The sequence below is a fragment of the Enhydra lutris genome, unplaced genomic scaffold (genome assembly GCF_002288905.1).
Source record: "Enhydra lutris kenyoni isolate GAN:26980312 unplaced genomic scaffold, ASM228890v2 scaffoldscaffold30, whole genome shotgun sequence".
Classification (NCBI taxonomy): Eukaryota; Metazoa; Chordata; class Mammalia; order Carnivora; family Mustelidae; genus Enhydra; species Enhydra lutris.
The window spans coordinates 9,025,110-9,050,335 of NW_019154114.1; the positions used below are offsets into that span (position 1 = coordinate 9,025,110).

At 46.4% G+C, this 25,226-nt stretch overlaps 2 protein-coding genes across 5 annotated transcripts in view; one reads left to right on the plus strand and one right to left on the minus strand.

Moving 5' to 3' along the window:
- The window catches only part of LOC111152971 (PH domain and leucine rich repeat protein phosphatase 2), a 67,406-nt gene extending 58,343 nt beyond the window's left edge, over positions 1 to 9,063 (plus strand). For both annotated transcript variants that reach the window (XM_022511735.1, XM_022511736.1), the window contains 2 exons: positions 1,435 to 1,666; positions 4,259 to 9,063. In XM_022511735.1, the coding sequence (XP_022367443.1) occupies positions 1,435 to 1,666; positions 4,259 to 5,413 (1,387 nt within the window). In that variant the 3' untranslated portion in view covers positions 5,414 to 9,063. The remainder of the gene's footprint in view (positions 1 to 1,434; positions 1,667 to 4,258) is intronic.
- Positions 9,064 to 12,570: 3,507 nt separating this feature from the next.
- On the minus strand, positions 12,571 to 24,888 carry LOC111152997 (MARVEL domain containing 3). 3 transcript variants are annotated; one of them, XM_022511792.1, is made up of 3 exons: positions 24,503 to 24,888; positions 21,775 to 21,902; positions 12,571 to 13,276 (listed from the first exon to the last, which is right to left on the minus strand). In XM_022511792.1, exons 1-3 carry the CDS (start codon positions 24,886 to 24,888, stop codon positions 12,576 to 12,578), a joined length of 1,215 nt encoding a protein of 404 aa, XP_022367500.1. In that variant the 3' UTR covers positions 12,571 to 12,575. The 3 variants fall into 3 exon arrangements, with proteins under 3 accessions (XP_022367500.1, XP_022367502.1, XP_022367501.1); XM_022511794.1 differs by lacking the exon at positions 12,571 to 13,276 and adding an exon at positions 17,333 to 18,051; XM_022511793.1 differs by lacking the exon at positions 12,571 to 13,276 and adding an exon at positions 17,333 to 18,051 and having other exon boundaries at positions 21,775 to 21,908.
- Between the last annotated feature and the right edge of the window lie 338 nt (positions 24,889 to 25,226).

Consider the following 25,226-nt stretch of genomic DNA (forward strand, 5'->3'; position numbering starts at 1 on the left):
TGGAAAATCCAGAAATCGTGTGTAGAAGGTTGATTGTGTATAAGTGCATTTGTACATTTGGGTGGTGTGTAAGCTTTTGTAAGATTCTTCACAGACTCAGTGACCTACAAAAAGTTAATAAGCACTGATCAGATTTGTGTGTTTAGAATACTTATTGGGGATTTACCGTTAATTAGCCACTTAAGGGCAAAAACTATATAATCAAATTATTGAAAATCTCTTAGTAGCTAATATAGCCTCGTGTACATCAGGTGGGCTGTGGGAAGGCCGTGCACAAATGAGAGGTTATAACCTTGTATCATCCAGGTTGAGATGGAATAGCCTGGAGCCCAAGCTGGTATTACCTCTCATTATAACACAAAGCAAAGATGTTGGGAAAAGAGTCTATTTTTCAGTAATGGACTTGAGCTAGGAACTTGGCAAAAGAAGGAGTTTGGGAAAGAGAACTCGGTTTATGAAGCACCCCCAAGAGCCAGGCAGAAGACCAGTCTGTCTTTCTCATACCATATCTTTAACTTTCCAAACAAGCCAAAGAAATGGGTATTTTCTCAGAAAAATTTCCCAGAGAAATATCTTGCTATGGATCTGCAGTGAGCAAATGGCAGAGCTGGAATTTGCAACCGGATCCTTCTCAAAGTGTCTGCTCTGTGCTTAGCATTGGTGCCAGGTGCGAGGGGATGGATGCCATGTGTACGGGACATAGAGGAGGGAGAGTGGTGGTCCTTCTTTGGAGGACCTCACAGCCTAAGTGAGTGGTTCTCAAAGTGGTGTACTAGGAGCAGCACCCTCAGCACCACTAGGAACTTGTTAGAACAGCAGATTACTGGGCCAGCCCCTTACCCACTGCATCAGAAACTCTGGGGAGGGACCCCAGCCATCTGTTCTTTTTTTTTTTTTTTTTTTTTTAAAGATTTTATTCATTTATTTGACAGACAGAGATCATAAGTAGGCAGACAGGCAGGCAGAGAGAGAGGAGGAAGCAGGCTCCCTGCTGAGCAGAGAGCCTGATGCGGGGCTTGATCCCAGAACCCTGAGATTGTGACCTGAGCCGAAGGCAGAGGCTTAATCCACTGAGCCACCCAGGTGTCTCCCAGCCATCTGTTCTAATGAGCCCGCCAGGTGACTTCTGATGGGCTGAAGTTGAAAGTGACCGAATGAAAAAACAGTCTATGATCAGACACAAGCAGAAGCTGTAGACAAAGATGTAGCTTCACTGGCTCCCCCACCCTCAGCCTGTTTGTAAAATCTCTTTTCTCAGTCAGCTGTGCGTGGAAGGCGTGTCCCATAGTTAAGAGTCTGCCTTCAGGTGACCACCGGGCAGCTGGCTCTTAGTCATGTGGCAGAGAAACGAGGAACACGTGGACACAAAGGACTGCTTCTTACTTCGACAACTTCATTTTCTTTCTTTCTTCCTTTCTTTTTTTTCCTCAATAGGAAATTGGGAATGGCTGGCCAGAAGCTGGGCTCCTCCGCTCTCCTTTGTTACATCCGCCCCGACACTGCCGACCCAACAAGTAGTTTTAGCCTGACTGTAGCCAACGTTGGCACGTGCCAAGCGGTCCTGTGCCGCAGTGGGAAGCCAGTGCCCCTCTCGAAAGTCTTCAGCCTGGAGCAGGACCCGGAGGAGGCTCAAAGGGTGAAGGACCAGAAAGCCATCATAACAGAGGTGAGTCTCACTCTCTACCAGTTGCTTCTGCTTCCCAAATCTACTGAATGCTGTTCTGCATACAGGCAATGAAGGTCCATTTTCTTCCCATCAAGCCTGGTAAATTGTGTCCAATCCAGATAATAGTACTAGAAGACAATCTAATGAATAGTTAATGACTAACAAAAAGAAAAGGCAAATTAGAAATGAGAAATCCTAATTTGTGATCCTTCAGCTGATAGCTAGCACGTAAACTGAATGCAGATGTCTCCCTTGGTTAATTTTCAACTCCTCTGGTTTGTTATTCCAAATAGAAGAAGAAAAAATTCTGCAGTTTGACATCACTGTTCTGAAGTGCAAAGTCTTAAGATATTGTTACTGTTTATATTGTGTCTGGCTTAGTATGCTCTGGTGGTTTGGTTTTGCTTTTTAATTATGAAGCATCAGTATCTCTACTGTTTTATAGCTTGTTTCCTTTTCTAGTAATTAGCATCACATTTTTGCTTTCAAAGAGACTTTAGTAATTGCATGTGAACACTGTTTACTGCAAAAGTGGAATTCTGCTCAGATGCTCTGCCCATTTTTAATTGTTTCTTTGTTGTTGAGTTTTAAGAGTTCTTTGTGTATTTTGGGTACAAGTCCTTATCAACATGTGTTTTGCACATACTTTCTCCCAGTCTGTGTCTGTCTTTTCAGTCTTTTTTTTTTTTTTTTTTTTTTTTTAATTTTCTTGACACAGGCAGAGATCACAAGTAGGCAGAGCAGCAGGCAGAGAGAGAGGAGGAAGCAGGCTCCCCGCTGAGCAGAGCCCGATGCAGGGCTCAATCCCAGGACCCTAGGATCATCACCTGAGCGGAAGGCAGAGGCTTTAACCCACTGAGCCACCCAGGCGCTCCTCTTTTCACTCTTTTAATGGTGTTGTTTGCAAAGCAGAAGTTTTCGTACGAATTTTTTTAAATTTTTTAAAATTTTTTTCTTAAGTAGGCTCCACACACAATGTGGAGCTTGAACTCATGACCCTAAGATCAAGAGTCAAATACTCTACTGGCTGAGCCAGCCAGGTACATCCCAAGAAGTTTTTAGTTGAGAATGAAGTCCTACTTACCTTTTTTTTCTTTCATGGGTTCATGCTTTTTGTGTTTACAAATTCATTGCCAAACTCAAGGTCACCTAGATTTTCTTCTGTGTTATCTTCTAGAAGTTTCATGTTTTAATCTGGGTTGATCTGGTTTTAATTAATTTCTGTGACAGATGTAAGCTCAGTGCCTAGAGTCCTTTCTGCTTTTTGCGTGTGGATGCCCAGCTGTTGCGGCCGTATTCATTGACCAGAAAGTCCTTTCTCCATTGAAGTGCCTTTGCTCCTTCGGCAGCGATCAACAGACCATGTGTGTGTGGGTCCATCTCTGGGCTGTCTGTTCTGTCAGATTTCTGTGTGAGGATTACCCAGAGGAGATTCCACCCAAAGAACACAAAACCATAAAAAGGGCCATTACAGTGTGGGTTGATATTAAGGAGATTCTGGTAGACCGAGGCATTAGTCTCAGGAAGGTCTTTCAGTCAAAACAAAGGAAAGATAAAAGATAACTTTGTGTTTGAATAATCTCTTTTTCCAGGATTTAGATAATGTTTTGGTTTTTCTTGGGGCGCCAGAGGCAGGCAAGAATTATTCTTAAAGTGTCAGTTTAACCACAGGCATTTATTCTTTGCTAAGCGCTTGACTCTTGTTTTATTTACTTTTCACAATAATCCCCATGAAAGAAGTGCTTTTATTTCCGTTTTACAGATGAGGAAAATAAAATTTAGAGTTTGTGACAAATTCTGGTAAATGAGACAGCCAAGATTTTTACCCAGAGAATGACCACAGCTCTGAAACAAATATATTGATGACTTTTTAGAGGTTTTGTTTGATTTTATCTTAAAAAGAAATCAGTACAAAGTATTTGGCAGATGACCATTCCCAACCTGCAAAAGAGGATTATTCTTTTTCCTCTAAGTTTAGAATTATATCTGTTGTGACTTGATCTGCTATTCATTCCGGGTACAGGCCTTACAGATGAGGTAAATTATGCCATGGAATTCAGACTTGACTTTTCTAGGCTAAATAGCTTTAGAGGTCATTTAATGCCTGCACTACAAAAATTCTCTTAGCCGTTTAATATCTAACTGAATCTTTTCTGTCCCAGCTGTGCCTTTAATGTGAAATCATTTTTAGTGACACACCTCTGTGAGGATACTGGTGATGGAGGGTTAATACCAGCGCTTATTGTTTTTCTAACAGCTGTTTCTCTGTTTAAGGACATGCTGAAGCCTGTACTTCTATGAGAGCCAGTATCTTTTGAGATGGAGGTGCTAAACTTTTCGCCACTTAATTTTAATTGGTTTTAACTCCAGTCCTGTGAACTATTTGGTATAATAACCACATGATACTTTGTCCTTTAAGAATTCTGTACATTCATTTTTGTAAGTCCACTTAAATTATAGAGATCTGAGGAAAAGCCATACCTGTCTGTTCTCTTTTACTGTAGAGCACTAGACGTTATGATCTAGAAAGATAAGCAATTGTGTGTCATTGTTGCTTGTTACTCAGAATTTTGCGTTCTGCTTGTCTCCTAGGACAACAAAGTGAACGGGGTAACCTGCTGTACCCGGATGCTGGGCTGTACATACCTCTACCCTTGGATCCTCCCTAAACCCCATATATCTGCCACTCCACTTACCATTCAAGATGAGTTGCTGATTCTGGGAAACAAAGCATTGTGGGAACACCTGTCATATACAGAAGCTGTCGACGCAGTACGCCACGTGCAGGACCCATTAGCAGCTGCCAAGAAGCTGTGCACGTTAGCCCAGAGCTACGGTTGTCAGGACAATGTGGGGGCGATGGTGGTTTATTTGAACATTGGAGAGGAAGGGTGCACGTGTGAAATGAATGGGCTCACTCTCCCAGGTCCTGTGGGATTTGCTTCAACCACTGTCCTCAAGGACCCCCCCAAGCCAACCACTCCTTCCTCCAGCAGTGGCATTGCCTCCGAGTTCGGCAGCGAGATGTCCACCTCAGAGGTGAGCAGTGAGGTGGGGTCCACCGCTTCCGACGAACACAACACTGTCGGGCTGGATGCTGGCTTGCTTCCAAGGCCGGAGAGGCGCTGCAGCCTCCACCCAACACCCACTTCCGCGCTCTTTCAGCGCCAGCCTTCTTGTGCGACTTTCTCAAGTAACCAGTCTGACAACGGCCTGGACAGTGATGACGACCAGCCTGTCGAAGGTGTCATAACAAATGGCAGCAAAGTGGAAGTAGAAGTAGATATCCACTGCTGTAGGGGAAGGGGTCTCGAGAACTCTCCCACTCTTAGAGAGAATTCTCCTACCCCGGGTCCTGAGGAACGTGCTAGAGGATCGTTTTTTGGGATCCGAAGACAGAACAGTGTGAATAGTGGCATACTTCTGCCAAGGAGCAAGGACAGGATGGAGTTACAGAAGTCCCCCTCCACTTCCTGTCTCTACGGAAAGAAACTCTCAAATGGCTCGATCGTGCCCCTAGAAGATAGCCTGAACCTCATTGAAGTGGCCACAGAAGCACCCAGGAAGAAGACTGGCTACTTCGCTGCCCCGACTCAGCTGGAGCCGGAGGATCAGTTTGTTGTACCTCGTGACCTGGAGGAAGAAGTCAAAGAGCAAATGAAGCAACACCAGGAAAGCAGGCCCGAGCCTGAGCCCCACGACGAGGATCGGACCGAGCTCCCGGAGGAGTTTGACACGGCCCTGTAACCCTCCCCCAGGAGCCGGAGCGTTGGGCCAGGCTGCGCAGTGTCGGGGTAGGGATCCTACCAGAGGCCTGGTGCCTTTGCTTTCCTAAACCGTAGCCGAGGGGAAGAACTTGGGAGCCAAACGTGGTAAGAGCTATCAGGGTCTTACTCCGGGATAAACTAATAAACACCATCAGTGTTAAGTTTCACATTTAACCTGCATTGGAATTCCCAGAGTTACTGGGAAGAAAGCCGATGTGGTTCTGTATCAGTCCTACCACCTGCCATTAACCCTTTCTCTCCTAGGATAATTTGAGAATTTGCCTGCCTGGGCAGGAAAGGGACTTTTTCTGTGGAGGAAATAACTGAAGATTGATTCTCTTTACTAATTGCTGCTGATGGATCTCTGTGACAGAGAAATCACCTTATATCTCAACCTAACTGATGGGATGTGATGTGACTAGTCACATGGCTTTTCATTCTTCTCTACGAGAATACAGCCTTTCGAAATGATGTTTATTGGAAATGTAGAACCAATCAAACCGATAATTTATGTATGTAATGTAATGAGAGCACTTTTCATTGACTGTGAACTTTTTATTTTTGAATCTGCACTCGAGCCAATCTTCTTAGAGGCAGCCCGGCACCTTTGTCTGTAGACAGAATGATCATCAGGTGTTGGAGCATTCTGTGAGGGTACTAGGAAGGGCCCTGGGCAATCTTCGAACTGTTGGAGGGCAGGCTGGGAAAGCTCCTGGGAAACTTGGGGGAGTAGGATCTTTGGGGATGAAGATGGGGAAGGAAAGAGAATTAAGGCTGCTTCCCCGTCAGTCAGAAAAAGAGATTTAATTCCTTGACACATGTGACACCTGCCAGGAATTGCCCGGGAGATCACAAGAGAAGTATTTGGGGACTGCCTCTTCCCACAACGTGTGATGGAGTTGGCAGCCAGCCTCCTCACATGTAGGGCCAAGGCTGATGCTGCTTGCCTCCAGGTAACCTTGAGTGTAGCGGGTGACTCTGCACAGACTGAGGCTGAATGAGAGCAGACGGATGGATGGAGCTCATGGGTTAAGTCATGGTCCTTCTCTTACTCTAGAGCAGAGGGATCGTTTCCTAAAGTGTCAGAAATGAGTTCACATCTTTAATGTTGAACAGAGTACACTTCTGAAAACTGCTTATCCACCTCACATGGTTTCGGAGTACGAGGCTCAATTAATAGGAGGAGGAAGGAGGACTGAATTAAGAAAATCCTAAACTTACAGAAAACCTGGTTTACTGTATTTTTGCACATTCCACATAACCCTAGCAAAATGCAGTCCTTCCATATTTCTGTTCTGTTGCCTTTTCCATTAGAAGACTTATTTAGGAAACTAATTCCTACTTATTCCTATAAAATTTTGACATTGCTTGATTTCACCCGATGGGGAATGTGCTTTGAATTTTTAGAATACTTTAACAATTAAAAAGAAAATAGGGCAGAATCATGAATTTGCTTTATGAGAAACAAAATGTTAAAGTTAGGGTTGAGATATATATAGATCTGGCTGTCCATCTATTTATATCTTTGAGGGAGTTTTTGAAGTTTTTGTTAAAGCAATAGCAGAAAACCAGATGACCTGTCCACAAATGGTTATGTGTCCTCATCTTCTCAGAGGCCCCACATCCATGAGAGAGAGTGTGTGTGTGTGTGTGTGTGTGTGTGTGAGTGGGGTTCACTCTTGGGGGGTTCCATACCACTCCGTGGCTTTCTGAAGTTCAACCCCTCAAGAATCTGAGTTTTAGTCCCCATATTGTCAGAAAAACTTGACTTCTATGTATCAAACTACTGGTCAGAACTCAGGTCTTAATTTGAAGTAGGGAAAATAATGATTCATGCAAAGTTTAGATGCTGTTAGAAAGGGGGGAATGAATTGTGTGTTGCTGCCCTATTTTTATATGGGGAAATGGGTGGGGGGTGAAGGAGAAATGAAAGTGAAGAAAAGCCCAAAATAATAGTGATGGGTGATGTGAAACATCTTGCTACCCAGACAGCAGAATCTTTGAGTTACAAAACACTGATGCTGTCTGTCTGCAGAAGAAAGTTACTTTGGGAATATACCACTTTCATAGAATAGCTTCTTAACAATAGTTCTTTATCTCTGTGAACCGTTTTCTTGTCTTTGTTTCCCACCCTACTTACTGGAGCTACCATGAAACCCAGTTCTGAAATGACTTTACCCAAAGTAAATGGATTTACTTTTTTGTCAGGAGAACTCTAAAATTCCATATATTCTTTTTACATGGTAGATTTATTTTCAGGAAACACTAGGTTGCATTGAAAACCTTTCATACAGGCTTTCATATCATTAGTACCAAACTACTCTTTTCTGTGACTTCTTTCATTCATTTCCCTCTAGAATTGCTCTGTATTAAAATAGAGGGTAAGAAGGCCATAGTCCGTTACCAAAAATAGATTACAGAACTCTTGACCTGTGAGGTCATTTATCTTCGTGTGATCTGACTAGGTTGTCACATGGTGAAATCCAGGAATCTGTCTCCAGGTGAATGTAATCTACTGCCCAGGACTTTACCCAGAGGATGTTTTCCCCAGGTGGGCAGAGTACCATTGATCTCTAGCCCAGAGATTTTGGCCTCTGGGTGATTCTCAGGTCTCTGTGTGTACCTCCCATTTAATAGAGAACTGTAAGAGGATTTGTGAAAGGGTATCACTCCTGCTTCTGGGAGCAGTTCAGGAGTCCCGTGGAAGAAAGAAAAACCCATGAGTCTTGGCAGCCATGGTATTCTTATTTTATCCTAATGGGTTGGAAATTCATTTTTTGAACATTTGAATGCCGCTATGTCATTACGAGTCTACCGTAGAGTCACTGAGTTGGCACTCCTCATGCAAGTGAGGGCGTTATTATACTACTGTAGAGTGTATGTGTGCAATAAACTGATGAATTCATTTCTTGGTGTACGGAAGAGCCAACACAAGAGCTTGGTAATCCCTGGGTGCTATTACAGTTGTTTGTAGCGAGTGCTATTTTCCGGGAGATGGAGCCGGTTAGGCGTATCTACTGAATCTCAAACGTTGCTCTTCTTCCCACGTAGACCTTCAGCAAAAGCAGGTACTTGGAAGCCACAGGCTCACCTTCTCTATCTACTCAATAATTATTAATGAAGAGACCTCCATAAGGGAGCATTTGGCTGTTACCGATAAATGTACCAATTATTAAATAATTAGCCTCCAAGCCATTCAGTGATGCCCGCAGCATCACTAGAGAACTGTGTCGCGTCACTTTTTACTTCCCTCCGGGCGGGGCCTTTTCAGACTCCCCCAGTCATGGAGGCGAGTTCATCTTTCTCTCCAGTTAGTGACTTTTGCCCCGTAGTTGGGTAAGCACTTCCTAGATTGAGAAAAGCAGCTACAGTAAATCCTGCTATTTCCTTCATTTGGTGATCATTCAGTCACACAGAAGCTCCTTGTATTCTGAATTTCACGCACTTCTCCCAGATGCTCTAGGGTTTTCTCTCACTGTTGCCAGTGGATGTCATCCAGACAGTGAGTTCATATCTTATGGTTTTGTGCAATCATTGTTGTATTGTAGTCCTAAGACTCATTATAGTGTATTTTTGATATTTTTGAAATGTGTTAAATTTTTTAATTCAATAATATGAGCCAGAGCATGTTGCAGCAAATCTATTGTTTGTAAAAAATAACAATAACAGTAATAATAAATAAAATAAAATGGAATATCTTTTTCATGGCTTTGTTTTAAAATGGAATACCTGTTATTTTATAAATACTTTATTTTGGCATGAAACTGTAATTTTCTCTAACTTGTATATAGAATTAGTTTCTTAACCAAAAGCATCTTTAGGATTTTCCTTGCCTCCCCCCCCATTTATTTATTTATTGCTTTAGAGGAAGATAACAAATGAAACCACATTCCATGACACTATGGAGCAATGAGTTAAGGCAAGAATAAATATTTTCGCTCACCTCTTAAGCTGAAACAGCAATAAAGATTTTTTTATGTTAAGAAACATTCTGACTTGACTTATATGTTTAAATAAATCCCAAAGACCAGAAACAGTCCTTATTTGCATGCAGGCTGTTAGCTGACTAGAAGAAACCCAGTTATAAGTAACTGATATCTCCCAAATCATAGAGCTGGTGATGACACAGAAGGGCCAGTTGGATAACCTAGCCGTCGCATTTGTCCTAAGGTGAGGGTTTGGTGTAAGAACCTTAGCTGTAGGAGTGTGCTTTGACTCACAAAAATACTTAAAATCCAGTTCAGCCTCTAAATTATCTCCTCACCACCCTCCCTCCCCCACTGGTTGTCCTCCATAATCTCTGGACTTCCAAGGAAGATTAGGTTTCTCTAATAAAAGCCAAGTTGAAGTCATTTTGCAGGTTTCCCCCTCATCTGGCAGAATGAACATTTTGAAACCCTGGTGTGTCAGCTGTTCATTGAGCTCCTTCAACGTGCAGGGCTCGGGGCCACCATCTGTATGCTCTAGTGCCTCAGCTCTCTGAGACACTCCCCTCCCTACTCCAGGGAGAAGTCAACAACAGAAGTCAAGTCCTCTGAATGTGTTCTCTGCTTCCTCTGTTAGCCCCTGGTTCACACAAGAGTACGTTAGTCTCTCAGAACATGTTCTGAATGTATTGGGTTGTCTCTGCTACCTAAAAGATTTGACTAGGGCCACCTGGGTGGCTCAGTTGGTGGTGAGGCATCCACCTCTTGATTTCAGCTCAGATGGTGATCTCAGGGTCGTGAGATCAAGCCCCACATCAGGCTCCACGCTGGGTGTGGAACCTACTTAAGATTCTCCGTCCCTCTCTTAAAGAAAAAGATTTGACATTAGGCAAGTTAAATAACCTAAGACTGTTTTCCTCACCTGCTAAAAATGGAAATAACCCCATCTCTCCCAGCAGTAACTTATGAGCTTGAACGAGACTGTGCAAATGCTGCCTTAGCCCAGTACCAGGCCTGGCTTATGATGAGCAGTCAACAAAACGTCAGCTGTCAGGTAAGCCACTTAAACCTTCTCGAACCTTCATCTCATCTGTAGCAAGTGAACAATAAATCCTGACTTGCCTATCAGACAAGAGTAGTAAATAAGGCTAGGTTTGCTCCAGCCTTTGGACATGATGAAACTGCACAGGTGGAAGGTTATGAGTGCAGTGACGGATGGACTCGGATCCCTCAGGAGGAGGGGACTCTCCGGGGCAATAGCTAAGCCGCCCGGGGCATAGTGCTGGAGTCTAGATAGGCCAGAGTCCCCGTTTTATCAAGAGTAAGACCCAGACGTGGGTAAAACTCTCACAGGGACATGTCTTGGGGAAGAACGCTAGGTTTGGGGGGCGGGGCGGGAATCTTCTTTTCTGGGGTGTGTGAGGAAGGAGCGAGTTCTTTTGACTTTTGCTGCTGTTAAACATCCTACTAGCTGGCGAAAACGGGGCTCTGGCCATGGCCTCAAGGCTGAGGGTGACAGGGAAGCCACTTTCTGTGGCACCGTGTCTGTACGTTAACCTAAGAATGTGGATGCTCAGTTGATTATTTTCCTCCAAGCTTTACTTCTACATAGAAGGAGAATGAGGTATTTTCCCATTTCTGTATGAGGTTTAGTTTTGATCTTTCAGCTTGGATCGGTTCTACAAGAAGTAACTGTTGAAGGGACTTGAGAGGAAAAGGAGTATGTTCCAGGGAGGACAGCAGCTGGAAGGTGGGGAGGAGGAAAAGGAAGTTTCTCCCAACAGCCATTTTGGTATATGTGGAAAGAGGCTCATGTTTGCTGGTTTCTTACTCACTAGAAATTAAAGAATCGGAAATTGATGTCAGAATTGCATTGTGGAAATAAATTGTTTTTAGAAGTGTACTAAAAATATAATTTATAAATAGCCTAACCTCATTTATAGTATGAAAGTAAAACTGTGATGTTATAGAAAAAAAGGACTAGCTGTTGAGGAGCAAGAGGGCAATTAGGGAAAAACTTAATGATAAGGGCGTGTGTATTTAGAGGTGCGTCTGACATGAACTGAAAGTCTGAGACGGTCGTAAAGTATAAGAACAGCCATAAAACTTGAGATTAAAATAACTGAAAACTTTATTTTTAATATTCAGTGTTAATGATCTATATTATGTTATGAAAACAATCCAGGGTCACGAGAGATGACAAGCTGCCTTTGAAGGCCTACTCTGGAGAGTGCTGTCAGGGAAGGCAGAAAAGGGGAAACCTCCAAAAAACCCTTCTAGTCTAGTAAAATTAACTGTTCCGTTGAATCAGTTGAATAATGCATTGAAGAAGTTCATGAATTTTATTTCTCTCTGGAAAGGCTTGTATTTAAGAAAATTATAACATATTTTAGGAATGTGAAATCCAAATGAATGACTTGCAACAAAAACAAGGAACTTGGAAGGCGGGCAAAAACCCATTTTCTCTCAGCCCGACTGTGAGGAGGAACTCGCACACTACCGGCATCTGCCTTCGTGTATGGGGAGTCCCACCTCCCGCCTTGAAGGGAAGATGGCTCCTGGGACTCAGGCAGTCATGGCGGCTTCCTTCTAGGAGAATCAGACTGTAGCTACTCATTTAGAATTCAGTCATACAGCTGCTTTAAAATCATTCCCCAGAGACCAAATACGGGGAGCAAAGACAGGTTTCTTTTCGGTGACTTTAAGTAGTCATGTCAGACAAGAGTATTTCTGCTGTAGCGCTGGGCCTGCTACCCTGGACGTGTAGGTCTCCTCTCTCCTTCTGAATTTCTCTGGCTCCTTAGTTCTGTATCATCATGATCCTACCATCACCGCAGCAGTGTACCCAGACTCTGGATGTTGCTCTTTGCTGCAAAAGTGTGATTTCTTTCTTTTCTTTCTTTCTTTCTTTTTTTTTCCCCAAGTTCTCAGCCAACGAAGACTTTTCGATAGAAAATGGAGATGATCATGGAGCTCTGCCCTGGTACTGGTGGGACTTTTTTTTTTTCCTCCAAGATTTTGTTTATTTATTTGTCAGAGAGAGAGACAGAGAGCACAAGCAGGGCAAGAGGCAGAGGGAGAGCGGACTCCCTGCTGAGCTTGATCCCAGGACCTTGGAATCATGAGCTAAGCTGAAGGCACATGCCCAACCACTGAGCCACCCAGGCGTCCTGACGGGACCATTTGCAAAATCAAATATGTGAAAACCACCGTTGTCTAACGTGTCATTTGAAAAGACACCTTTTCTTGAGAGAAACAGGGATGTGGACTGCCCACAGAGGAGAGGGTCTCAGACCACAGGTACTCGGGCGCATCGCTGTGACTGCTGCGCTGCGCTTGGCTCTCCTTGCGGAGCCTCTGCTCCCGGTAGCTCTGCAGGGCCAGCACCACGCCGGCCCCGTACAGCAGCACCAGGAGGCAGGCGAAGGTGGCTGCCGCCCCGTCCGTGCCTGCCAGCTGGCAGTTCATCCAGGTGAGACCCTTGCGGGCATAGAGCCTCTCTCGTGCTCTGCAAGTGTCCGTGGAATTGATCTGCAAGGCCACGTGGAGGTAAATGCCGGTGCCCACACCGTAGCTCACCGCTGCCAGGAGGCTGAAGGTGGCCTCTAGGAGGAGCCACTTCCCCGACAGTTCCTCAAGACTTTTGGCTCCTTGGAGTAAAACACTCATAGTGAGGACACCCAGCCCCAGAGAAACAGCCACGCCCCCGTAGATCAGGGGTGCCCGGAGCACTGTGTACTTCTGGTCCAGCTGCCGAACCTGCTCCAGCTCGGTGCCCTCGAATGGTGAGTAGTAGTTGTTCCCAAAGCCGCCACCACTGGTGAAGGTGGCAGTGAATCCAGCAAGGACAAAGTAGGAGGACACGACACACATGAGAACCATGCCATTCAGTATCACCTCCACTATCTGTACCACACCTAGGAGGAGAGAGATTTGGGATTTAACACCGACATCACTCACCCGGAAAAGTCTAGGTTAGACTCGAGAAGTACCGCCGGTGCCCTGCTTTTAAGGACACGATCTGATTCAATATTAACAACCTTGGTTTTGTTTTTTAAACTGATGTATGTATGTATGGATGGATTTTTAAGCAGGCTCCATGCTCCATATGGGGCTTGAACTCACAAACACTGAGATCAAGAGCTGTATACCCTACTGACTAAGCCAGCCAGGAACCCCAGTTTTGTTTTTTGTTTTTTTTTTCTTAATATTCACATGTTCAAAAAACAAAATGCCACTCTGGAAAAAATTTTGTCAAGTTTCTTAAAAAAACATATTTATATATATACATACCGTGTGACCCTAAGACCAGACTCCTGGAGCATTTATCCTAAAGAAAGAAACACTGAAAGTCTACACAAAACTGTGCACATGAAAGCTCACAGGAGCTTTATCTGTCATTGCCTCATATCAGAAACCTAGATGTCTTTCCGCAGGCGAAGGGTCAGCAGTCAGATGCATCCATGCCACGGGAAACTCCACTCAGCGGTCCAAGGGAAGGAGCTGCGGAGACACACGACCGCTCAGACGGATCTCCAGGGAATTACGATGAGCAGAGGAAAGCCAGTGTTAAAGGTTATACACTGTGATTCCTGTTATGTAAGTCTCAAAGCACACAATTTGGAGAGTGAGCACAGACCCATGCTTGTTGGCAGATGGGGAGATGTGGGGGAGCCCTAGCAACGTCCGGCACGGGAGAGTTCTATCGCTGATCATGGTGGTGGTGGTGATGTGAAGATATGTGTGACCAAACGGCACAGAAGTGTGCACACACACAGACACAAGTGCAGTACAGCCGGTGAAATCCACAGCTCTCCAACGTCAGTGTCCTGCTGCTGGCACCGTGTTCCGGTGACGCAAGACAGGAGCCCCAGGGAACACGGGGTAGAGGGCGCATCTGTTACCATTTCCTGAATCTACAGTTAAAATTTTAAAGTTTTTTTTTAAAAAAACTAAACAATGACATAAAAAGGAATACACTGGGAAAAATCACTCCTGTCCCTGACCATCCTGTTCTCTGCCCCCACCCACTTTCATTATTTCCTAATATAGCTTTCCAGTGTTCTTTCATGCATATGAAGCAGACTCAAATCTGCATTTCATTCCCCACTTCCCTTTTTTCTTTTTTTTTTTCACCAGGAAGCATACCCCACACGCCGTTCTGAGTCTTGTTCATTTACTATTCTAGGAGGTGTTTTCAGATCTGCTCCCACAGCGTCCACAAACTTCGTTATGTGGGCTCCAATGCCACTGTGGGGACAGACCGGCCTGTTCAGCTGACCAACACGTGGGCTGTTCACTTGGGGGTTTCTTATGCATTTAAGGAAACGAGAGGTGACTGGACACTGAGTATCTTCTCGTCCAAGGTCAGCTTTCATTCATCATTAACAGAGGCCCTGCCTTCTGCTTAGGTGTACTTCTGGAAGAATGTCACCTGTCATGCTCCAGGGGTCATAGAATAGAACTCAGAGAGAAGCATATGAACCTAGAGTGGGAACACCGGGCTCCCGTCCCTACACTCTGCAGGGGATGCTGCCCAGACCAGAGCGTCACACACCTCATCTGACAAGGAAGGGCACGTGGTGCCTGCCTGTCTTATCCCCCAGGGCTGGGCTGAGGCCCCGGTGAGAGCAAGTACATGTAAATATTCGGAAAGTCATAAAATGTGAATGCAAGTGGAGAGTGATCTACTCAGTAACGTTTAGACAATGGAAGGGGCTTAGTGAGAGATTTAAGAAATGAGAAAAATTATGAGAAGTGTGGTTTCCCAGAAATCGGGAAGCCTCGCTAGTACGCCGGGGAGTACCATAACATTTAAAAACTGGGCAGTGAAATACCAGTCTCTCTAACAGACTGAGGCACCATCTCCTGGGCCGGGTGGTCCTAACTCCTACCAGGCCCACATGAATTCCTGGGACGTCTGCGGGACACAGCAGCCAAAAGCTCTGACAGTCAACAAGCTACATTCCTCTAATTTAGATCTGAAATTAACATCAGATCAGAACTGCCCACTCACCACCCAGGCACTGTAAGGAACTGGCCACTTGCTCCCCAGGGCAGAACAAGTGAATTGGCCCCAACATCGCTCTACTTCAGGGGGAGCACTTTTCCCCTGCATCCAATACCCTTCTCTGCCTTGGTTTTCCTTCTGCGCGCAGGTTAACGTCTCACCCCTGAAGGAGACAGGAATACTGTCGTGCTACAAGATGGAGAAACCTGAACGCTTCCTCCTGGGGCAGATTCGGCCAAAACAGTGCAGTCGTGATCCATGCATGTATCTGCTGGGCTGAAATGAAATAAATCTAGATCTTGTCAACTACCCTCCACCCTCCGGATAGGACAGTTGAGAGGAATAATGGTCTGATGCCGGGTCCAGTGCTGTTGGGTCTGCTGAAGGAATATGGCCACTGAGTACCATCACGGACCAGGCAGGCCTGGCCTGGCTTAGCTATTAATATCAAACAGGCTCATGTATTTTCTTCTTCTTCTTTTTTTTTTTTAAAGATTTTGTTTATTTATTTGAGAGAGAGCACGAGCAGGAGGAGGGGCAAAGGGAGAGGGAAAGGCAGACACCCCCAATGAGCAGGGACTCCATCCCAGGACCCTGAGATGGTGATGTGAACTGAAGTCAGATATTTAACCAACTGAGCCACCCAGGCACCCCCAGGCTCCTGTACTTCTAACCTTGCTGTTAGCGCAGAAAGATTCACAGCTCTCAGAAGAGAACAGAGGTGATTGCCGGAACCAGCAGTTTATTTTGATGGTAGGATGGGACAAGTCTCTGGAAAGACAGCAGAGCGAGGGCTCTAGAGAGGGAAGTGGAGACCAACACAGACATGGGATTTTGGTTATTTTTTATGGGGTCTTTTTGGGTGAGGCTGGTTTTGTGGCTGATCATGTAATACCCCGCTTAATTAGACATCTACTTCTGTGTTTGCCCTGTAAATGTGAAAAAAGAGGGGAGCAAATCAAGTTTTTTATTTCTCTAAAATAAAATTGAAACGTGCAGTCAAGCTATGCTAAAATGGAAAATAAAATCTCCTTCTCTCCAGAAGCCAATACTCTTCATGCTTTCTTATGTATTCTTCAAGAAATTGTCTAATCATAGATAAGCATTTATTTCACTTTCTAAACCCAAATGGAACTCACCTTTTAAATATGACAAGTTGCCTGTGTTTAAGGGTATACTGTTAAAAATGTGTTGTAAAGAGGAGCATCACCTCCAAGTTAAAATTTTTCTTTGGACTCTTATTGGATTTACGTAAAGCAAAGATCATATTCACTTGTACCCAGAATATGTTGTAATGTTCCCGAAGTCACACTTTAACATGCAGTAAGAACCCATGAAGCTGTCTGGCCAAAAGTTGCATTCTTCCGTTGGAAAAGATTTTACATTCTTTTATTCTGGATGGATCCTGAATTCCAGATGTTGGGTTTGATTCTCAGTACAATGGTACATTTACAAGAGGTACAAAACACTTACTGAGTTTTCAAGGCCGTTGGAAGGGGCTTGTTAGAATAGCTTCTTTGCAGCCCAGTGAATGAATCTGATTACTCTTTGCTCGGCCCACGCCTACCTCCAACTTATAGGCGGAGTCTCCCCAGCTTCCCTACACCCTGCCTGCAGAGCATCAAGAAGTGAAGGATCCAAGCCCTCAGTGTGGAAAACCTTTGGGGCTCATCTGCTTGAGACAGCTGTGTTTACAAAAGTTCAAGCCGGAACGTTGTCTCTGGTGTATAGTGCTTTCCACCAACTTGGAAGATAAGGTTCTTCAGGTTCACGGGGTTATCTCCCTTGAGCTAATCAAAAGTGCATTTTGCTGCAGCCCGTGCCTTTTCCTCATGGGTCCTGACTTCCAGTTTTGGTCTGTTTCAATAACTTTGACTTGCTCACCAGCAGAGGACTCAAGAACTTACAACCTCAGAGAAGGCTGCTCCGTGTAACCTGGAGCTTCCCCAGAACACCGATGTTGGCCCCACCCTCTTCAAGTGCAGGCAAGTCCCATGGCCAAGTATTCCGTGAAAGACAGTGGTTCGGAGTAACTTCCACCGCTGACATTTGGCGGGTTGGCTTAAAAGGCCTAAAACTCCAACATCTCTGCAGGCTTCTCTTTGAGCTTCCTGACCTGCCGGTAACCTCGGATGGCCAGCACAGCCCCCAGAGCAAAGAGCCCGATGCTCAGGACGGCGAAGACCGCAGCTCCTATATCCCCCCCGTGGAAAGTGCAGTTGAAGCCGCTGTACCCTTTGCTCTGGTACAGCGCCTCCCTCTCTCTGCACACCGGGGACGCATAGGCAGCCGAGAGCTGGTGGAAGTAGAAGTAGAGAGCGGGGACATAGGCCCCCGCGATGAGCATGTCCAACAAGCCTTCAATCAGCAGCCATGGGGGGCAGTGCCACGGGACCCGCAGGACGCCCAGGAGGACAAGGAGGCAGCAGAAGGCCATAAGGGCTCCGCTGTAGGCCATCGCCGCAGTGACCGTGGGCAGCTTCAGCTGGTAGAACTGGACGTCCAGCTGCTGTGCTTTCTCTCCGTCAGCGCCCTCGAAACCACTGTAAGCGCCTCCGAACTGGTAGTAGTAAATGCCCCCCAGGCTGGTGATGCCTGTGTAGCCCCCTGTGGAACTGTAAGAAACAGAGCTGCAGGCCAGGATCAACAAGTTCAGGAGCACCTCCAGCATCTGGCAGCAGGCTGCAAAAGAAGGGTGTGTTACCATTTTGAGAGCTGCTATTTCGTATTCGGAGACGTCCGCCTTGATGCTCCTCTTCCCTGTGGTAGCTCACGCCGCCGCGGCGGGCTCTGGGTTCCGCCCCGGGAGGCCCGAGCTGCCCCAGCTGCGTGAGGGGCATGAGATGGGAGCGGGGAACTGTGGGCTCTGGAAATGCTGTCAGAGGTGCTCAGAGCTAAAAATAAGAGTAACTCTCAAGGGAGCCTCCCCACGCCGGGGTGCAGGAAGATGGCGGGAGAAATCAGGCCAGCTCCCGGCCAGAAAGAAAGGCATCCTCCATGGAAGGCGAGAACATTCTCTGCCCCACCCCTTCCCTGCCAAAGAGACTAAGAAAGACCGATCTCCTCTTTAGATATGTTTTGTGGCTTGCTTCAGTTGGAAAGAGGAAACTTCTCCAAGTTTGAAGGAAATAACATAGAGCTTAAAAAATACAATGAAGTCGGAAAAAAGCATGGGAGTCATACATCAAAATGTTAACCGTGGTTCACATATATTGGAAAGAGGAAAGATCAAGTTAATTAAACCCACATGGTTTACTGAATTAAAGAAACGTAATGGGCTTCCTTGTTCTTAGATTTCAACTAGTAAGTCTGTTTTACAATTTAACTTTTTCTTTGGTTTCCCTCAAGAGCAAATCTGGGCTGTGATTCTATTCGCAGGGCTAGGTTCTCTGGGGAACCCTTGGCTTCTCTGTCTTGGACAAGGAAAGAGCTCCAGCTTTTCTGCCCAAACTGGCTGCTTTCCTTAAAATCAACTTCATTGAGATATAACGGATACGGAACAAGATGACCCACGTTAAGTGTACAGCTTGTTGAGTTTTGACAAACACAAATGCCAGGTCTTCCGAAGCAAGATACAGAATATCTTCATCTGCCCAGAAAGTTCCCCCAAGAGACTGCTTGTGGTCAATGCCTCACCCTCCTCCTCAGACAATCACTGGTCTGCTTTCTGCCATTAGGAACGAGGTTAGCCTTTCTAGAATTTCATGTAAATGGAATCATACAGTTATGTACTCTTTTGTGTGTGGCTTCTTTTTCCTCAGGATTCTATAAAGCTAGGTGCTCTGAGCTGGAAATTGTATATGCTGGCACAGTCCTGGTAGGTCAGTTGACTACGAGCAGACGGTCAGCAGCTCCCTGGTGGGTGTTTAGAGAACGGGATTTTGTGCCTGGGTCCAGCTGGTTAATGTATGAAGTCATGGTACATCTATCTACACACTCTCCAATGGGAATGACAGACTATCAAGTATTGTCTTTACTCTCTTCACTTTCCTCCAAGATGCAGACAGCCTTATTATTGTCTTTAATTATAAAAATACTATATACTGATAGGAAAAAATAAAGACAAAAACATTTAATGTCACAATTACCTAAAATCCAACTATTTAAAAATACCATTATTTTTTCTTCTGGACTTTTATCATAGTTTATCATTTTTTTCTGTTATTTGCTTTTAGGTGAAGAACAGGGTCCTACTCTAGCCCCTATTATATAACCTATTTTTTCACTTAAGAATATAGGAGGAACATTTTTTTTCTATCTCAGCAAATATAAATCTACTTCGTATTTTTAGAAGGTGTATAGAATACCACAATGAGTTTAAAAAACTCCAGTGTAAAGGACAATTAGGGTTTTCCAATGTTTTGCTGTATGGGGAGGGCAGAGCCCCTGCAATCCCTTGTTCCTGTTGTAGTTTTAACAGAACCCGGAAAGAATAAGCAGGGCTGGGGGAGACGTGTAATTCAGACTACAAGCTGAACGCAAACATCGTGATGTGAACATTGCCAGTCGAAGGGGAGAGAGAAAGAACAAAGGAAAAAAAGAAACTGCTCCAAACAAATCAGGGAGCCAAAGAGGGAGCAGGAAATACACGTTCTTCCCAGGGAACTTGCAACTTCTCAGCCGTCCCTCCAAATAATAAATGAGCACAACCTGTACGTGCATAGGATCCCCTGGTGATCTGACACACACGGGGACAGCTGAACTTGCTCTTTATCTGATCTTAAGCCTCAGCCCCTAAAGATTTTAGTATCTGAGGGGACTTGCTCATAAGTGAATGTGAGATCCATCTCTTTCCATCAGTGTCCTGACTGTCCCACTGAACTAGCAAAGCATGACTTCGGGGTCTCCCTAGGAAGTCAGAGAGGGCCAGAGCAGCCTCCCACTTCCACCAGTTTGCTGAGGGAGGAGATGAGTTCACTGATAAGGAAAAGCAGTCACAAAAGACCTACTCTTAAGATAGGGGTGGAAATCTTCGGGTGACCTTTATCCAGGCCTGCACTGCCTGCTGGAGACAAGTTCCTGGTGTTCAATGGCTGTTTCTCTCGACACAACACCAAGAATTATGTACTGATGTGGGCCTCTGCATATCCAGAGATCTTTATAGGCCCTCCAGGGTTCTGACTTCTAAACCAGCCTTCCACTGTCTTGATTCAGAAACGATCTCTAGGTCCAAAGCCAGACAGCCGGAAGCAGACAAAGCTAAATCAAGGTGTGTTTTGGTCAGGAGGCCCAAGTCCTGCCCTCTCCTCTTGGTAAAATAATCACAGAGGAAAACATACTTCTACTGAGAAACCTGTTAACGCAGCCTCTGGCTTATTCCCATTATTTTTATCATCAAGGGGAAAAAAAAAAAAGGAAAAGAAAGGTCAAGCAAGTAAACCATTTCAGGCCTTAGAGTTAGGCTCTGAGTTTCCACTGCAAGTCTTTCACGTAACAGCTGTGTGGCTTTGTTCTCTTACTATACCTCTCTGAGTCTCAGGAATTATTGAGCAAATTAGAAGCAACGAGGTTGTGCCAATACATGTAAACCAGAGTGTCGATTCTTATACCTGGATTGCCTAGAGCTCTTTAACGGAAGTTCCAGAGAACCCCATAATCATGTACATTATTGGAATCATCCTATGATACACTTTCAGGTACAAGTTCCTTGATTTCTCTCCCTTAGGCTGAGAAGTTTTCCCCCTTAGTCATAGGCAGCCTAGAAGAATTTCTCACCAAATCACGTGAGCTACAAGGGCTCACCGTGGCAAACCAGATTTTCTTCATTACTGGCAAGGCCAGGACGAATGCTTGGATGGGAACTCGGGGCACCACACTTGGAGCAGACACATATTATTCACATATTCTGCAAACTGCATGTTCTATAACTATTTTTTTTCCCCTGTTTGTTCTCAGTAAAACAGGGTAGAACAGAAATTACTCACATAGCTGATATCTAATAAGGTAAGTACTGTTTCACGACGTGCGTGTATGTGTGTGAGCCTGGGCCTTCAAGGAAGATCTATTTCTTCCTATGGATCTCAGACAACAAATTTTAAAAGACATCCTGTGGCATGAACTGCTACCAGGCTGCCCCCTCCAGGTGGCTTTCTGTCTCTAACCCAGCCCTCCCACGGCGGGCAGCTCACAGCTGGTTCTCCCTGCGGTTCCACCTGCCACCCGCAAGCATGGCTGCTCGTCTGACTGCCAGGCATTTGAAGAGAAGCACTGGAAATCTCGCTATACTTTTCAGATGTACCTACTTTTTTGGAGGGCTGGGGGAATGAGAACCTCATGCAGTTGTATAAATGAAAATGTTAGGAACCCAAAAGGGAAGTCTGCTTGAATTTTCACTTCATCAGCTCAGACCCCTTCCAGAACCATCAGCAAACAGTAAACGGTCACAATGCCTCCCAAATGGCTTACCTCTCCCAGTGCACAAGTATTTGCATTTATGGCATTCCAGGAGTCCTTCAGCCTCTGACTGGTAATATTCCACTTCCTCTAGTCCAGACCTGGGGTTCGAGGGCAGGTATCTCCCTGCAGTGGGTTCACTGTAACTGAAAACATACGTGGCCATTAGGGGTTTCAAAATCAACAGCTTGTTCAATATTAGAACCCTGAACATCTCAGGCTGGCATTAAAGAGACATTAAAGAGATGTGCAGAACAGAAACAGATTTTGCTGCACCATTTCATATTCCAGAGAATTCTCTGGTTTAGGGGCCCCACAGGGTATCCAAACACTTGGCCCAACACTGCTAAGCCACCATGCCACACATCCCTATAATTCTGAGCACTGATTGGATGCTGGTTTGCCCACCTGCTGAAGCTATCTAACCAGGTAGCTGGGAGCCACCTTTGTGAGCCTAACTTTCCATTTCAGCATGGACCAGGCCTTCTTTAAAGCTAATTTACGTTCACAAGACTCTGATGCCCAGGCTGGCATTCTCTTCCTTCTCTTGTTACTTTGCAAAGGGCTGAATCCACAATAATTCTCTAGGCATATGGGTAATACAGATAACTTTGTGTGTCTTCCTGTCTCTCCCTTTTCCTCTGCTAGTTTTGGAACTTTTCTTCCTTCCCCCGCTTTATCCAGCATATCCTGAGCTTTCTACCTGCTGGGCGCCAGGGATCCTTCCAGTGTTCTCATTATGGATCTCTGGGGTTTGAAATCCTTAAACTCTCATGGCTTTGGGTAAAGTCCAAACTTTCAGCACAGCACACAAGGCCCTGCTCATCTCTCTTCACAACATCACACTCAAAGACCCAACCATAGTGAACTGCTCCTCTCCCCTTGCCCCCAAAAAGATGACCTGCACTCCCGTTCTGTAGGTCACTGTGGAAGCTATTTCTCTGCTTGGAACCCCTTTCATTTCCTCTCCCAGTCTTACCATTCTTGCTCCTTCTCTTTCTTCTTTTCTCGATTTTATTTATTTATTTGAAAAAGAACACTAGCGGGGGAGGGGCAGAGGAAGAGGGAGAAGCAGGCTGCCCAGGATCCTGGGATCACGACCTGAGCCAAGGCAGATGCTTAACCTTAACTACTGAGCCACCCAAGTCCCCTCATTCTTGCTCCTTTTCCAGTACTCAGCTTCGAGGTCAATGTCCTCCAGGAAACCTTCCAGATCTCAGGCAGGGGATCTGTTCTCTCCAAATCTGTTTCCCCTGCAGTGGCAGATTTACCGGTCAGTCTCCTACCAGACTGTGGACACTGTCAGTATATCTCACCCATTAAGTAATGGAGCCCTGGCCCCTCCACCCTGCCCATTAAATCAAAGTTTATTGTGTGGAAGAAAGGCGGAAATAAATTGTCTTTTGGTTTCAAACCACCAACTGGCTATGAGCCAAAAAAGCAAAAGTAATCCCTTCACTCACCTTGGGTGTGGGGGCGGGGGGCAGGGGGTCGTGGTGAGGGACAAGGATACTGATTTAAAAAGAAACCCAAAATGAAGCTCGGGAGCTACCAAATCAATGTGGTTTTGGTCAGGAACGCACAACAGCTCGTGCCTCAGACTGTATCTGGGTATAACCTTTGTCAGAGTTTGGCTAGTTGGTTTTAGATAATGTAACATAAGCTCAGGATAACAGCTTTCCCGCTTTGTGGACACAACTGGGAAGGGAACTGAGTTTAAACCTTCAAATCCTACAGCAGAGAGGAGCTTGACTCTACCTTAGAGAAAAGAGCAGGTGTCCAAAACCAGAAGGCAGTCGTCACTCCAGTACCTACTTGTCTCCTTGTTGGCCTGGCACATAACCTGGGAATTCAGCAATATCTGTGGAGCTGGATGGAATGTTCGATGGAAAAAAGACCCAACTCCTGATAGGGGTGTGGAGTCTAGAGCTGACTTCCTCCTCTCCTCCCTTCCACTCCCTTTCCCAGCTCCCTAAGTCTTCCAGGACAGCATGAGGCTTTCACCTCACAAGACCTTACCAGAATCGTCTGTGCTCTAAAAGGCAGGGACACACCAGTTTGTTCATTCAGGGAGGTGGGATCTGAAACAGTCGGAATTTGCAGGAGGCTGTTCAGAAGACTTCACTGACAACGTTGGGCAATCTCTGCCCTTCAGTGGGGGAGTTTTAGGTAGATTCAGTTCTTTGGGTTTAAGAGTAGCTTCTCCCAGCAGTCTGTTTTGAAATGCATATACCCCTACAAGGGGTTACAGATTTAACTATTAACCCTTCACTGGGCTGACCTTATCAGACCCTGACGGGACTTTGGAAGGCTGGTTTTGGAACACAGGACAAGGGTCCGAAGCCCCACGGGACGGTCCTGTGGGCACGTCTCGGTAGGGTGGGGTGAGGTCAGGAAGGAGCCTCAGGTTAACCCCACCTACCTACCCTCCTTCCCACTCCTTCCCTTTCCGCTCCTGAAGTTTTCTCTTCCTCCTCATCTGGTCCCCGGCCCTGCCACTGCCAACAGGGGTGGTTTCTGCTTTGTTAATCGGGTTCAGATCAAGAAGTGGGGCACCGTAAGGTTTTCCTTCCCTCCCAGGTGTCCTCTAAGACCACAAAAGGGGGAATGGCACGTTCTTCCTTGAAGCCGCCTTCCTAGACCATGGAGTCGGGCGCTGGAGCACCGCAGCGGGGGAGAGGGGGGAGTGTCTCAGACCCCGGGTCCCCAAGTCGCAGGGCGCCCCGCAGCCCCACCTCACCTTGCCGGGCCACTGGCTCCGAAGCGCTCCTTCCTCTGGGGCGGTAGCTCCGGGGTTTCCCAAGGTGCGGGCCAGGGGGGCGGGGCTGCGTCCCAGGTCGGCCTCCGGGGTCTGTCCCGCGTCCGACTTTGATGGGATTTTTCCCAGACTCTTTGTTCACCGGCGCGAAGGTCCCCGACCCGGTGTCTGTCCTGGCGAGGGTCTCGGTGCCTCCCCCTGTCCCGGTCCCCGTCCCTCCGCTCGCCCCCGTTTCTCTCCCTCCGCCGGTCCCCGGGTCGGTCCCGGTGTCGCTCGGGGTGGCGGTCTCGGTCCGGGCGGAGGTGCCGGTCTGGGTCCCGCTCTCTTGGCCGGGCCCGGGGCTCCCGAGTCCCCGACGTACCTTCCATGGCCAGTTTCCGTGTCCCCGCCCCGGAGCGACTCGAGGGCAACAATCCACCACCAGTTTCACGGGCAGGTGGCCAAGCACCGGGGCGGGGGCGGAGGCGGGAAAAGGAGCGGGAGCGGGGCGGGACGCTCACCTGCACGCACGCGCACTAGCCGCGCGGCGGGCTCGGAGGGCGCTCACTTGAGCGCGCGCGCCGGTAGGGGGCGCGGCTGTGCGTGGCTGGCGTGCAGGCGCGCGGGGAGCGTGTGCGAGGCTGAGGGCCGGGGAAGAGGGTGGCTCGCTGCTCTGCGCCCCGCTCAGCGGATACCCCTGCGCCCGCCGCGCCTAGTCTTCCCTGAC

What these genes read in the sequence shown, in the direction of transcription:
- LOC111152997 (XM_022511792.1), bottom strand. Translation starts at nt 24,888, where the DNA reads ATGGAAGGTACGTCGGGGACTCGGGAGCCCCGGGCCCGGCCAAGAGAG. An exon ending in GGAGCCAGTGGCCCGGCAAG is followed by an intron (nt 21,903 to 24,502) that starts GTGAGGTGGGGC and finishes TTTCAGTTACAG; the next exon opens with TGAACCCACTGCAGGGAGAT. An exon ending in ATACTTGTGCACTGGGAGAG is followed by an intron (nt 13,277 to 21,774) that starts GTAAGCCATTTG and finishes CTCTCCTCCTAG; the next exon opens with GTGTGGTACAGATAGTGGAG.